Raw genomic sequence first — 15,031 nt, forward strand, 5'->3', positions numbered from 1 at the left:
CCCCCCTGAACCGTCTGGGACCTTCCTGTCACAGATCTATCGCATGTGGTCCTTTTGCTTGTGATATATCACATGCAATCCCAGCAAGTGCTCCCGGAGGCTGTCCAATCTGACAGATCCTACGTGCAGCACTTGTGACCTAGGAGCTCCGATCTGATGCGCACAGGCCAGCGCATCGGATTAGAGCAGATCTAAAACACATGCTTTGTCCGACATCACCCAAACTCTTGGCCCGATCCGTCAGAATTGGGTGAAATTGGGCCAAATGACACTAGTGTTTATCCACCTTTAGTTTGGTGCTTAGGGATGTTAAAGATAACCACATAACCCACAATTAATCACATGCTTTACTGCTTGCTCTTCAATCTACTTCCTGCAGCCTGACTTTATACCACCCGTCACAGTGCTGTCAGGAATTGTCATAGAATGTATGCCCCTTAAAGGAACATAGAACAGGAATAATCACCTCTATAACCGAGACGATTGCTGACAGGATATCTTTAAGTGAGATTAGTGCAGTGTGTTCACATAAGACACATACATACAAAAATACACATTCATATACTGTATTGTACACACATATATAATATATACACACCTACATATACACACCTACACAGAATACAAACAAACAAACAAACACAAATATAAACACACATACATATACACAATTACCCTTAGAATACATACATACATACATACATACATACATACATAGAACATATACACAATACCTCCTGTATTTTTGGAGACTGTCCCACACAACCACCATGGGCTGGCAGTGTCCCATGGTGGGGAGGGGGGTACTGCTAAGCATGCTTTACAGCATCTATTCAGGGAGACAGAGGGGCTGGGGGCCCGGACAGCAGCTCACAGATTGCTGGCCATGCCCCCAGAGTGGCGAAAATGGGTCATGGCTTTGTGGTAGTCCTGTGATCATAGGTTATGCCCCCTGATCATGAGACCATGCTCCCTCTTCAGTCCACTCCGATGTTGGGAGGTATGAAACTATATATATACATACACACACACACACACACAAAGAAAATAAACACATATACATACATATGCATGCAAAAACACACACACACAGACACATGCACTTACATTGACTTTTTGGAGCTTGCCCTGAGAGAAGAGGATGCCAATCCGCAGGTCATTGCTGGGGTCTGGAAGTGGCATATTTTATCTTTACACTCTGTCCCATGTCAGAATATTTCGATTCGTGGGTTAGTGGGGAGGGGCCAATATGATGTGATAATATGAGAATTATTTCATATTGCCTCCGCCCCCTAAACAATGACCCAAGAATCGCGAGCTACAGCTACGACAAGCAAGGATCTGAACACCAGCAGCCTCCTCTTGTAAGTGTTGAGGAACCCACAGAAAACTTTCATTCTGTGCATCTGAAAATGTGTGCCTTCGATTCCAAAATAAATCATATCAATCAAAATAGTTAAACATCGATAAATAAATCGCTACTTTTTTAAAAAACCTATTTCCCAATTAAAAACATTTTCTGCTAATAAGTCATTTTTTCAATCCTTTCCTTCTGCTATATCCATCCTAGCAGTGGCGATTTTTAGCTATGGGCTGCATGGCTGCAGCCCCCCCAGGTAAAATCCACTACTGTAGTGAAGCCGAATGCAGTCTGTGATACTGCACTGGCTTCACTGTGACTGGCAATGACTTCCTATTGGAAGTCCGACCTGCCAATCACCAAGGCAGTCCCAATGGCAGGTGTTCCCTCCCTCCGGGATGCCTTGTTGCGGGCTGCCGGGCAAAAATGGCAAATGCGCATGCGTAGTACCTTTATCGGTACTGTGCACGCGCTGGTCCCGTTGTCTGTAACTTATATTGTACAGGCGCCGGGACCATGATTACTTCTATGGGCTGCTGCCGAAGCCGCCCATAGAAGCTGGCCATATGCGCAGTACATATATTTGTACTGCGCATGCGCCAGTCCCGGCGCCTGCAATCATAGGAGAACAGGTGCCGGGGACGATCACGGGAAGAAAGTGACAGCGGCGTTGACAGAGGGAGAGGGGTGCCTGCGGCCAGGGACAGCCCCCCTCCCCGAAAGAGGTAGGAGCCGCCACTGCATCCTAGGACGAAAAAGAAAAAGGATTATTCAATCTTTCAAATAGGCTTAGTAGTATTTTACGCGGTGACACGTCTCATCGAACCTTGTTGCCGCCAAGGTTCAGCGCATTTTCCCACTTCATAAATTAGCCTGATGTTCTTACTTTACTATATTTTTTGTTAGAATAACAGCATCTCTGTTCCATCCATCCCTCTGTTACTCCCAGTGTGTATTCGTACCAAAGGATTTAGTTGAAAAAAATGAACTGAACTTTTATTGATCCAGTAATCCAGACAAAAACTCGTCCATCATAGCCTGTCAGGAAGATGTGAACATTTCAGAAATAAAGTCACAGGCCGCATGCAAATATGTTACTTTGACATTGAACTGAACGTCGCAGAGTAATACGCTCGGGATATAGATAACACCAATTCTATTTCATTTTAACCAGCCTAAGGAAGTAGTATGAAACATGAATTGCACGGCCGGTGGAAGTAATTCTCCCACAACATGTCTTCTCAGGGTTGTTTACCGACAGCGGATGTTGGAGAAGCGTCTGTCAGAGAGACAGGAGATGGCTCTGCATGAGGAGCACGTAGAGTTAGAGAGACAGAGAAGGCTCCAGGCACTGCGACAACAGGTAATATGTCTTGCAGACTGCTGTAGTGTGTGCTGCTATACCATGATAGGAAGGAGCCTGTGTGTCACCTGTCAGCTCCTCACAGTGGGAGCAGCCATTTTGTGAACCAAATGTTATAATATTCATAAAACACAGTACATCTTAGCAGGATTTACTTATAAAAGAAAATATTCTTTACTGACAACCCATTTTTTCAGCATATATATATATATATATATATATATATATATATATATATATATATATATATAGTCCCAGCGTGGGTGCTGCACTCCAAAAAAGTACTTCTGTCAATCCATATAAAACGAAGTTTTTAATAGCAACGTTTCGATGTCAGCGCGACATCGTCATCAGGCTTCAACAAAATACAGTACAAACAAACATACCTTTATAGCAGACACCCAGGTGAATTGCTAGACAGTGAACGCTGGAGACCAGCCCCTCAGCGCAGGCAAATGACGTCAGCAGCGCGAGGAGGGTCATCCAGTCATTGTGCACCCATCACCAGGACAACAGATGTAAACAAATGGACGCGACCATGTCCTGTCAGGAACGTTCACATACACACTGCAAAACAGGAGAATACATATCAATATATAACATCGAATATATGCAACATACAGTAAAGAGCTATACTAAAGTACAAGATAATGTGGGGGGAGAAATGCTAACTAAAAAATGAGAGTACGTATAAGTATACATGTAAATAGGAGGTACATATTTAACATATATAGCACATACATCATAGAGCAGCAAGCTATATCAGGTCGACAGCAGTAATATATATAGATACACAACTCGATCATAACAGGGCAGAAATGCCTGTATGTTCATTAAGCCCGTAAGGTGCAACAGTGCCTAATTTAATGATCCACCGTGCTTCGCAGCGAAGGAGCGCAGCTTTGCGATCTCCACCCCGTATGGACGGGGGGACATGATCTATCATCCGATATTTGATGGTCGTTAAGTTGTGTTTAAAATGGGCAAAATGGCGCGCCACAGGTTGCTCGCTGGTACCAGATATAAGAGCTTTTTTTATGGCTGACCTGTGGGCGGCCATGCGCTCCTTAAATGTACGCTCAGTTTTCCCTATATATGACAGGCCGCACGGGCACAATATTTGATACACAGTGTACTGTGAATTGCATGATAGGGTGTGTCTCATGTCATTATTGTGCGGTCTGCTCTTTGTGTGCAGGTTGCTGTCATAGCTGAATTTGATCCCATCAGAATGATGAGCGAGACTAAAGCATGGAAAGCTAAAATGGGGATTGGAGCTGAAGAAGACGTAGTTCTCCAAAAACCGCTCTTTGAATTATACACATACAACGAGCAGCAGGTACTGTAGGGGCTCAGTTTTTAGTATTTTCCTGTAAAACTTTTTTGAATTATTGTTAAAACTGCTTTAAAAAGTATCTATGGGGCCAATTCAGAACCATTCATTCGGGTCCGAATTAGGCCCCGTGTTTGATAGTGGGGGGTTTGCGCATGTGCATGTGTGAATATATACACGTGCGCAAACCCCTTGGAGCGAACGGCTTTGTGATGCCTGTTAGCAAAGAAATCCTGTTACTTTCTTCCCTCGCTAGCCCTTCGCAAAGTGATTGACAGGAAGTAGGCATCTGGGGGTGGTAATCGTTTGTTTAGTGCTAAGAAAAACGCAGGTTTGCCAGAAAAAATGCTGGGAGTGTCCAAGGGGTCGATTTTATTAACCCCGAAGGCTGCGGATGATTGATATAGTGCGAATCATCACGACATGGACATACTTTACGGGGGCCGAATTCGCTGAAAAGTACTTGCACCTCCTTGGGGGTGCGAGCAAATTTGAGTGAATTCGGCCCTGCAAAGTATGCGAATTATGGTTAATTCAGGTGCCGTTTTCACCGTGAACACTGTACCCGAACGGCAACTCGCACCCTTCGGGGTTACTGGGATCGACCCCTAAGTGTTTTAGGGGAGGTGTGTGACATCAGCTCCAGGCCAGATATGCCTGTATTCATCGCATTTAAGAAGTCTCTGGTTACTCCTAGCCTGCGATGACTGGTGACCAGTGGAAAAATTGGCACTTGTGTATTATCAGGGCGCCCGGCTACGCTACATTTTCAACATAGGCTAAGCTACGTTGTCAGCGTAGCCCGCGCCGTGATAATACAGGAGGCAGCAGGGTGGTGTGGGTTATACTTTCCCTCCTCCGGCCCGGGCACTGCGTCAATCCCCGCAATCCACGGTGACTCCCCGGCAGTCACATTTTGTCCCCCTGCTCCGGCACTCGCAGCTGGATCCCCGCTGACTCCCCGCGATCCACGGTGACTCCCCGGCAGTCGCATTCAATCCCCCTGCTCCGGCACTCGCAGTGGACGCTGTACGTAATTCAGCGTAGTGCCGCTGGCAGCGCATCAAATGGTTTCCCTGCTCCCCCAGCAGCACTACGCTAATTGCATACAGTGTCCGTGGCGAGTGCCGGAGCAGGTGGACTGAATACGACTGTCGGGGAGTCACCATGGATCGCGGGGAGTCAGCAGGGATCGACGCGGTGCCCGGACCATGGATCGCGGGGAGTCAGCGGGGATCGACGCGGTGCCTGGGCTGGAGGAGGGTAAGTATAGACCAGCCATTTTACCCCCACTATCCATGTCATACCCCCACTATCCACGTCATACCCCCAGTATGCACGTCGGCGTGGAGTTGATTTTATAAAGTGTGGTGGGCGCAGCGAGCCACTGAGCCCGAAGCGTGGCGAGTGCAGTGAGCCCTGCGAGGGGATGCGGATACGCGTCCGCTCGCCACACTTTATAAAATCAACTCCACGCTGACATGGATACTGGGGGTATGACGTGGATAGTGGGGATATTAAGCATTGTGTATTTTTAGGGCTCCAGAGCCACTTACGTAGTTTATGTAGCCAGCATAGTGCTGTATTGGTATTCTCAATACACCACTACGTAATGGGCGCCCTGATAATACACAAGTACCGAAAAATTATTTGATGGTGTGCGCCTAACGAAGGATTTTTGGAAATTTTTCACAAATCCTTTCACACAGCGAGCACATGAATTCACAAGGCGGGATTTCACTCTAGTGTGGCGGCATCTACTAATTCACACAGCAATGATCAGGTCTGAATGACCCCATTTTGTCATGGAAAATCATATAAAATTCCCTGTAAAATGCAATTCTTTTATACTACGTTGATTGCAGCTGAGGCGACGGTTTCAGTAGTTGATGGCAGATACTTTCAATGTAATTTTATTGTGACACGTAGCTGACAGCGTGCAGCACCCAGTGCCTCGTGTCCATCATAACCTAGAGAAATGCACGCAGCATCCCTTATACATTGTCTTTGTTTGACACCTCGCTCCTAACTATTGATAGACGTGAGTGATCCGCGCAGCTGCTGCAGATGACCTTTACCATTTCCGTCATATTTTCCGAATGTTAGATTTTCTGTTTTATTTGAAGAGTGTTTATATAATCCTCGGAGAGCTGAGCAGATGATCCATATAGAGTACAGATGCACCAACCTTTATACCAGCTCTGCGTCACTCACCAGCATGAAGACTGTCTCTGTTCTGTTCTATTACAGGCAAAGACTTCAAAACATTACCCAACTACACACAGAATGAAAGTAACTTATTTTATATATTCATTTTATAGGTTCGAGAATAGCTAAGATTACAATATTGAAAATAATAAGTACAAGATATAGACACAGTACCTTTCTAACATACTGTTTAAGGGGGGTATTTAATCTGGGATTCTGACTGTTGGAACTAAGGTGACCAATCCCTGGATTGGAATGGCAAAATCCCAGGATTTGTCCCCAAAATGTCCGGGATTTGAATCCTGGGATTGGAGTATCCAATCCAGGGATTTCGGGACTAGACTGCCTAATGCTGGGCATCGTCTGAGCACCCGCTCAGATGCTGCCCGGCTGTTCCTGACCCCGACATGTGGCCTGGGCAGTGTGACTAGGTCATAGGTCACGCTGCACAGGCCGAACCTCCACCGCCGGAACCCTCCACTTCCCGATGACTGCTCCCAGCGGCCGCTCCCCCAAGTAAGTTGATGTGGGGGACAGGAGAGATTTTCTTATTAGGGATACCAATCTCGGAATCCCCAAATTTTGTATTTTTTGATCCCGATTACCCAGATTGAAAGAATGCCCCACAATGGCAACACTAGTCGGAACGTCCTGACAGTCGGAATCCCGGCCGTTTTCACTGGCTTCTGACTAATTCGGCTGTTGGTATTCAAAGTACCGACAGTCGAGTGTCGGAAAGTCCTGATATTGGCAAAAACGGTCGAGATTTGTCGGAAAACGGCCATGAATTTGACAATCCAGGGGCAGTTTCGACAAAACAGTTCCAAGTTTTAAAAAAAAAGTCGGATCTGACAAGCTTCAATGCTGTCGGTAACAGCAACATTGAATAGGCAAGTGTCTTTATTTCCCGTCGAGAAATATTGGAACAGATTGAATTCCCATCCTAAAGCTCTTAGCATCCAAGTTTACACTATAACAGGTTCTCAAACTGTATTATCTTCCCATTTTTAAGCCAGTGCTTTTTAATTCATGGCTGACTCCATTAGGGAAAGATTATTCAACCCAAATTTCTTGGCCGATGTTTAATCCTTCGCAAAAATAATAATAATAATAATAATAATAATAATAATGCTTATTTTTATAAACTTGATTCTAGAATATGTATAATGTCTCTCATGAGACGGCTCCTATTGCATTATAACTACTGTATAAAAAGTACAATAGAACTATCCAGAGCAGGCTTCTCATGCCTAAGAATAGAGGTCCAGCATGAGCTATGTTAATTTAGTGTTCATTCTATGTTAGAAACACAAAACACACAATAACAGGCGCTGGCGATCGCTCGGTAGCAATGAGATGATATTAGTGCTGTTATTCTTATCTGGCACAGCTGCAGCTTCCCATTAGGGGAAATTGGGAACCTCTTCTTGAAGGAATACAAATTATGGTAGAAAATAGAAATCAACTCCTTCCCACCAGTATAAGAAGCGCTGATCACATAAATGTATATGTATATATATATATATATATATATATATATATGTATATATATATATATATATATATTTATATTTATAAAACACAATCCCCATTTGTCTGAGACATGGAAAGTAATATGCATTTAAAAAAGAAGAAAAAAGAGAGAAAAAAAGAAAGAAAATAGAAAAAAAAAATTATTTTCCTTAACATGAAATAAAGGGTTTTCAGTTCCTTAGTTTGAAGAATAAAGTCTCCTGCAGTATAATACTGTGCGACAATAGTAAGTCACAGTTGCAACATTGTAGTAAAATATATATATATATATATTTATATTTAGCTGCATCTATCAGCGAAGAGAGTACAAGGTGTAGGATTTCATGATAATTCAATTTCCTACAATAGATACATGATTATATAAGTTACTAGAATAGATACATGATTATATAAGTTACTAGAATAGATACATGATTATAAAAGTTACTACAATAGATACATGATTATATAAGTTACTAGAATAGATACATGATTATATAAGTTCCTACAATAGTTACATGATTATATAAGTTCCTACAATAGTTACATGATTATATAAGTTACTACAATAGATACATGATTATATAAGTTACTACAATAGATACATGATTATATAAGTTCCTACAATAGATACATGATTATATAAGTTACTACAATAGATACATGATTATATAAGTTCCTACAATAGTTACATTATTATATAAGTTACTACAATAGATACATGATTATATAAGTTACTACAATAGATACATGATTATATAAGTTACTACAATAGATACATGATTATATAAGTTCCTACAATAGATACATGATTATATAAGTTACTACAATAGATACATGATTATATAAGTCACTACAATAGATACATGATTATATAAGTCACTACAATAGATACATGATTATATAAGTTACTACAAGGTCTGAAGGAAGGGAGGGGCAGAGACTCCCTGCGGCTCTTAAGGTTGGTGTGCACCTGCCAATCCCGTCAGGGAGAGCAATGGCGGGGAGGAGGAGCAGGGGTCCTGCTGCATTATGCAATTTTGCCCTCGTTAACGATCCACTATCTTGTCTGCACAGGGACAGGTCGTTATGCGTCACTGGAGGTGTACACAATGGGCGTTATAATGAATGATATCACTCAGAGGTGCCAAAATGAGCAATATTATATAGCCTAGTGTGTACGGACTTTACTGTGCAATTGCTAGACCGATGTTTATTTGAATAATATATACTAACTGTAATGCTCACATTGCCTGATTTGAAAAACAATATTTTTTCTGTGCCCCCATCTTTCTTTCCATCTCCTCCTCCCCTCGACATTTTCTCCCCACCTCTCTGTCTCCCTTGCATGTTATATGTATCGCCAACCCTTAATCTCTCTCTCTCTCTCTCTCTCTCTCTCTCTCTCTCCTGCAGCTGACCCAGGTGGGAAGGGTCTGAGTTTGTTATAACATAATTTTCTAAATATTCTCAGAAGTTTTTGTCATGGAACCTTTACCAACGCCATAAATAGAGAAGCTGTCATTATGACCACACTATGTTAAACATGTATAGGTGTAACCTAGATAATCTCTGAGGGAAGTTATTAAAGGTCACTGAAATGTCGAACCACAGCTAAAAGTATTGTGGTGCATTTTAGATTAATCCAAGAATGATGCCCATTTTACTCTCTCTCTCTCATTAACCCTAACTTGTTACCGTTCAGACACAAAAGAGGGTTTGGATAACCCTTCCTTTCACTATGCAGTCTTGTCAAGATTATTTTCTTTTGCAAAACTTGCTCAGCCTGGTTCCATGTGCATTACATGAGGAAGAAATGTAATCATTATCTAATAAGTCTGCATATAGCAATATTGGGGCAGCACAGGTGGTGTAGTGGTTAGCATTACTGCCTCACAGCGCTGAGGTCATGGGTTTGATCCCCACCATGGCTGTGCAGAGCTTGTATATTCGCCCCGTACTTGCATGAGTTTCCTCCGGGTACTCCGGTTTCCTCCCACAATCCAAAAATATACTGGTAGGCTAATTGGCTCCCAACAAATTAACCCTAGAATGTCTGTGTGTGCGTGTACATGGGGTAGGTAATATATAGTGTAAGCTCCACTGGGGCAGGGACTGATGTGAATGCTCAAATACTCTCTGTAAAGCGCTGCAGAATCTGTGTGCGCTCTATAAGAAACTGTTAATAAATAAATATATTAAAGAATTTAAACATGGCAAAACAATAATTACAAAAATCCTGAGCAATTTATTGTAATAAAAACAAAAACCCACATTTAGTCATTGTTCATTTTTACTTACTATTTGTTGAAAGTTATATTTACAGTACTTAATATTTCCAATGACCACCAAAATTAATAGATTGAGAACAATAAGCCTAATTCAGACCTGATCGCAGGACACATTTGTTCTCAACATGGGCAAAACCATGCTGCACTGCAGGTGGGGCAGATGTAACATGTGCAGAGAGTTAGATTTGGGTATGGTGTGTGCAAACTGAAATCTAAATTCCAGTGTAAAAATAAAGCAGCCAGTAAACAAAATAACTCCCCCAAATGTTACTCTCTCTGCACATGTTACATCTGCCCCACCTGCAGTGCAGCATAGTTTTGTCCTTTTTGGGAACAGATTCGTCCTGCTATCAGCTCTGAATTAGGCCCTATATAACCTGCTGGAATATGTTCTCAGTACAGAGAGGTCAGTTTAAACAAAAGTCTCATGGGTTGTATGTATATATGTACATGTGGTAAGGAATATAGGGGCAGATGTATGATCTGTCGTTATGGGGGAGAAGGGGTATCAGCGCACGTTATGTGCACTGATACCGCTTCTCCCCCATGTATGAAGCAGGTGAGATGCGGTAAAGGACAGGGGCGCTATGCGCCCCTGTCCATATCGGCGCTGCTATCAAAATGATAGCAGGCCGAATGTATGAACGGTCAGCATCGCTGACCGTTCCGCACGAAGCCTGCTTTGGCTTCGCCAGCATCAGGCTGGCGAAGCCCTATCTAAACAGCAGGGACAGCGCTGTCCCTGCTGTTAGGTCTGGGCTGCGCTGGGGATCTCGCGTGAACAGCGAGATCCCGCGCATGCCCAGTGCGGCCGGCCGGGGGACAGGAGATAGCGCATCAGTATTAACTGATGCGCTATCTCCAGAAAGGGACATCGCCGGAGGGGGGAGGTAACGCTCCCCCGCTTCGGCAGACAAGATGTTAATACATCTTGTCGATGTCCCTTCCTGCTTCGCCTCGCTATTGAGGCGAAGCAGGAAGTATCATAGCGGCGCGATAAGCGCTGCTATCATACATCTGCCCCACTGAGTGTCAGCTCCACTAGGGCAAGGACTGATGTGAATGTTCAAATATTCTCTGTAAAGCGCTGCGGAATATGTGTGCGCTATATAAGAAAGTGGAAATAAATTATAGCAAAGCTGGGTATACACTATCTGATTTTCATGAACGATATGCTTGATAACTATATCGTTAACAATATTTTGTTTAGTGCAAACCCACTATATCGTTAACGATGCGCACTCCTGTGGATCATTATTGATAACTGATCATCTGACCATAAAGTCCAATCTGATAATATTCAGCAGGGGTCCTGTGATGTCACTAAGCATTATCGTCAACAATGTAATTCAGCGCTTCACCCGCGGATCATTTGTTTCCCGACACCACCAATATCGTTAGCCCTGTGTAATGACTGCAATTAAAAAAACAAGTTCTAAGTGGAATTATACTGTGATGTTTCAGATCTGTCAATAAGGATGTTGTCAGTCTAGAACACAAGATGAACTCATTATCCTTTAAATGTCAGCCTGTTCCTTCCTAAAGCCTGCTTCTATTTCCTGTCCTATAGATTGCATCTGATCAGAGAGTCCGGGTAGAGATGGCACTACGAGAGGCTGGACTTCATACCACCCTGTATGCTAAGGAAATCTTGCCTAAAATCCCTCCGCCAAAACCCCCAAGGAGAGATATGGAATCTACGGTTTTTAGAAAATAGAAATTCTGTTGCGTTATTTGTTCATTGTGAAATTATTTATAGTGTTATCAGACTTGCCATTACATCCTGGATTTTATGGAAGACCCATCCCATTATGCACACTGACCTGGCACTAGACATGCAGCCGATTACATTATGGCTGTATAGTAAGTATCATTTTATTCGGTGCTAGGATGGAAATGGAGTCATTACATGTGAGATGTGCTGACTGGAGGTGACAGTTACACTGCTCCTGTGGAATTTAGCAGCTCTTCTTGTTTACAAAGTGTTTATTGCAAGACATTGCTACCAGCACAACCTGAATTACTGGACGTAATGCTGGGTTCTAAATGCTAATAAAAATATAAGCTTTTAGGCAATTGCTCCAAGGCACATCGTCACAGTGTCTTATTATCACCCATTGTACAGCGGTTAAGCTGGCAGTGCTGGAATAATTGTGCATATGTGGGGGAAAAGTATGAGAATTTTGCCACTTCGTGTACACATACTTGCAATTTTTTTAGGTAGGTCCCAAAATGTATGGTCGCTATTTTCAAACTATAGTGTTGCTCACTCTAAACCAGGGATGTCCATCCAGCGGCACTCCAGCTGCTGAGAAACTACACATCCCAGCATGCCTTGCCTTAGTTTTTGCACTCCCTAATAGCAAAACTGTGGCAAGGCATGCTGGGATGTGTAGTTTTACCTGGAGGGCCGGAGTTTGGACATGCCTGCTGTAAACCATTTGGTTACACAAACTCTAAAAAGTGTGAAATTTCTGACCAGTACAGAATTTCCTACTGGCATTTTTACATTTTTTTTTTGGACAGTTCTCTTCAGCATATTCCGTTGTGCTGAAAGGGCCCATGGCTGATAACCCTTCCCCTCTCTACCCAGCTTAACTGACAGTTCATAGGTTGTCTTACTGTGGCATGATTTGAACTGGGGGTACTACGCCCCTTCTCGGTGAGATCACGCTCCTGTTCCAGTTGTGTGAGAGGAACATTATAGCTCTTTCTGACATGAGACACCAAAATATCTAGTTATGGCTTTGCAGGGGCATTGTAAGTGACACGGAGGACCATGTGCAGCTTCCTCCATCCAGACCCCATCCTCTCTGCCCGCAGCATGACAGCGCTATAGATTCTTAGCACTAGAGGGCTCAGCCTCTAATATGCAGCTGGAAAAATAGCATGGCTGACATATTTCTGGGGATTTCCTAACCAAATAAAAAGTGGTTTAAAAAAATATATATGTATATTATCATTAGGAGCAGCTGTGGTAGTATTGGTGGATGCTTTATTAGTATTTTCCCCAGACATCAAGAGCATCAAACAACAGGATTAGAGTAGTATAACATGCACAAGTAGGGATGCCAATCCCGGGGCATTTTTTCGATCCTGGGATTCGGGATTGAAAAATGCTCAATCCCGGGATTCCCGGGATCCCGGGATTGGCCTCCATGGTTAAAAAAAAAAAAAAACCACGTCCCTCCTCCCCAAACTGGCCGACCCGCACATTAACACGGCAGACTAATCCCCACTATACCTCCTGCCCTGCACTGCGCTGTCACTTACATGATGGTGGTGACAGGCAGTAGCAGGACCATCTCCAGCGGGCATGCAGGTGGGAGCTACTCAGCTTGGCTGGGAGCTGCTCAGCGGGCGGCTAGGTGCTGCGCAGCGGGCGGGCGGCTTGGAGCTCCTTAGCGGGTGGGCGGCCAGGTGAACAAGTTCAGAACAGTGTCTGTGTGTGCTGCAGCGGCATGACGGCGGCCGGGCTGTGCAGCGTTATGTGATGTCAGGGGTCACGCTGCGTAGCCCAGCCACCGTCATGCCGCTACAGCACACACAGACACTGTTCCAAACAGCCGTCTGCTGGATTTTTACAAACAGGTACTAATCCCGCAATCCCGGGATTGGAATGCTCAATCCCGGGATTGAAATCCCGCCGTTTTTAGGCTAAAATCCCGGGATCCCGCCGATCCCGATCCCGGGATTGGCCTCCCTATGCACAAGGTAGGGAGTGGGTGTTTGGGGATGTACTCACACAAATGCATAAACAGGAGATGGTATGTTTGGGTGTTCTTTCACTTTGATGTGACTTTGCTGCTGTATAGATGTGGGTGTGGTACAGGGGTCTGACAGTCGGGATCCCGACAGTCATTAGTCTGACGTCGGGATCCCGACTGGCCGGACAGCATGGTGAGCGCAACTAAGCCCCTTGCAGGCTCGCTACGCTCGCCACCTATTCTGTTCTCCCTCTATGGGAGTCGTGGAAAAAAAACAGGTGGCTGTTGGGAACCCGGCTGTCGGTGTTTTGACAGTCGGGATCCCGACGTTGGGTAAATGCCTGTCGGGACCCCGTCCGGCACCCATAGATGTGGGTATGGGTTCAATAACCATAATCATTCAGATTTTAAAGCATCTATTGCTCGAGCAATGATTAATGCTGGTTCTATGGAGCAACATCGAAGAGGAAGACCAAGTGGCATCCTCTGAAATCAGGTTCAATGTAGAAAATCCTTAGCCAAAACTTCAAGAAGAAAAACATGCTAAAAAAGGTGACAAGATGCAGCTTCTACATGTTAAACTAAGTACACCTTTTGTGTCCAGGGTGCTTCTCCACCTTTCATACAAAGCATTAAAATTCACCTCAAGGGGTACATTTATGAACATGGGATTTCTACTGAATAGGTCACCCATAGCAACCAGATATCTATTATCTTCTAGAAGATGCTACATAAAAAGTAGAATCTGATTGGCTGCTATAATCCCATCTTCAATAGAACTCCCCTCTTAGAAAGTTAGGGGTAAATGTTCTAAGTGTGAAACAAACAAAAGGTAAAATTAAAAAATATTTGTGTTATAAATACTGAGGACATTTCTGTATAAATATATATATATATATAAATAAATGTAAAAATAAAGGGTATTGCTTTCTAGATTTTTTTTCTGAGAAAATAAAATACATGTAACATGCTTTTTTATTCATTTAAAAAAAAAAAATATTTATGGCTAAAACACGGTTCTATGATAAGCTATTTTTTTTTATTTCGCAGACGCATGATGTACACTCAGGTGGACACATGTATAACTTTAGTTTTATTGCTAAAAAAAAAAACCAGACAACTTGTTTTTATATACATTGAATACCAAAAAAAACCCTTTAAAAAAAAGTTCCTGAATTAGTTTGTCATAATTCATGCATGAAAGTGCTATTCTGCAGGCCACAAGGTTTTTTGGTTAGGATTCATGTAGTAATTTAC

The 15,031-nt window shown here is 43.3% G+C and overlaps 1 protein-coding gene across 3 annotated transcripts in view; it reads left to right on the forward strand.

The window, feature by feature from the left end:
- The window catches only part of CCDC148 (coiled-coil domain containing 148), a 171,977-nt gene extending 158,480 nt beyond the window's left edge, over positions 1-13,497 (forward strand). For 2 of the 3 annotated variants that reach the window (XM_083154016.1, XM_083154015.1), the window contains exons 11-13: positions 2,606-2,723; positions 3,922-4,062; positions 11,638-13,497. In XM_083154016.1, coding sequence (XP_083010142.1) covers positions 2,606-2,723; positions 3,922-4,062; positions 11,638-11,784 — 406 coding nt within the window. In that variant the 3' untranslated portion in view covers positions 11,785-13,497. The remainder of the gene's footprint in view (positions 1-2,605; positions 2,724-3,921; positions 4,063-11,637) is intronic. The other variant, XM_083154014.1, reaches the window with a different exon arrangement.
- Positions 13,498-15,031: the final 1,534 nt, after the last annotated feature.

This window comes from Crinia signifera, chromosome 7, assembly GCF_055691185.1.
Source record: "Crinia signifera chromosome 7, ASM5569118v1, whole genome shotgun sequence".
Lineage (NCBI taxonomy): Eukaryota > Metazoa > Chordata > Amphibia > Anura > Myobatrachidae > Crinia > Crinia signifera.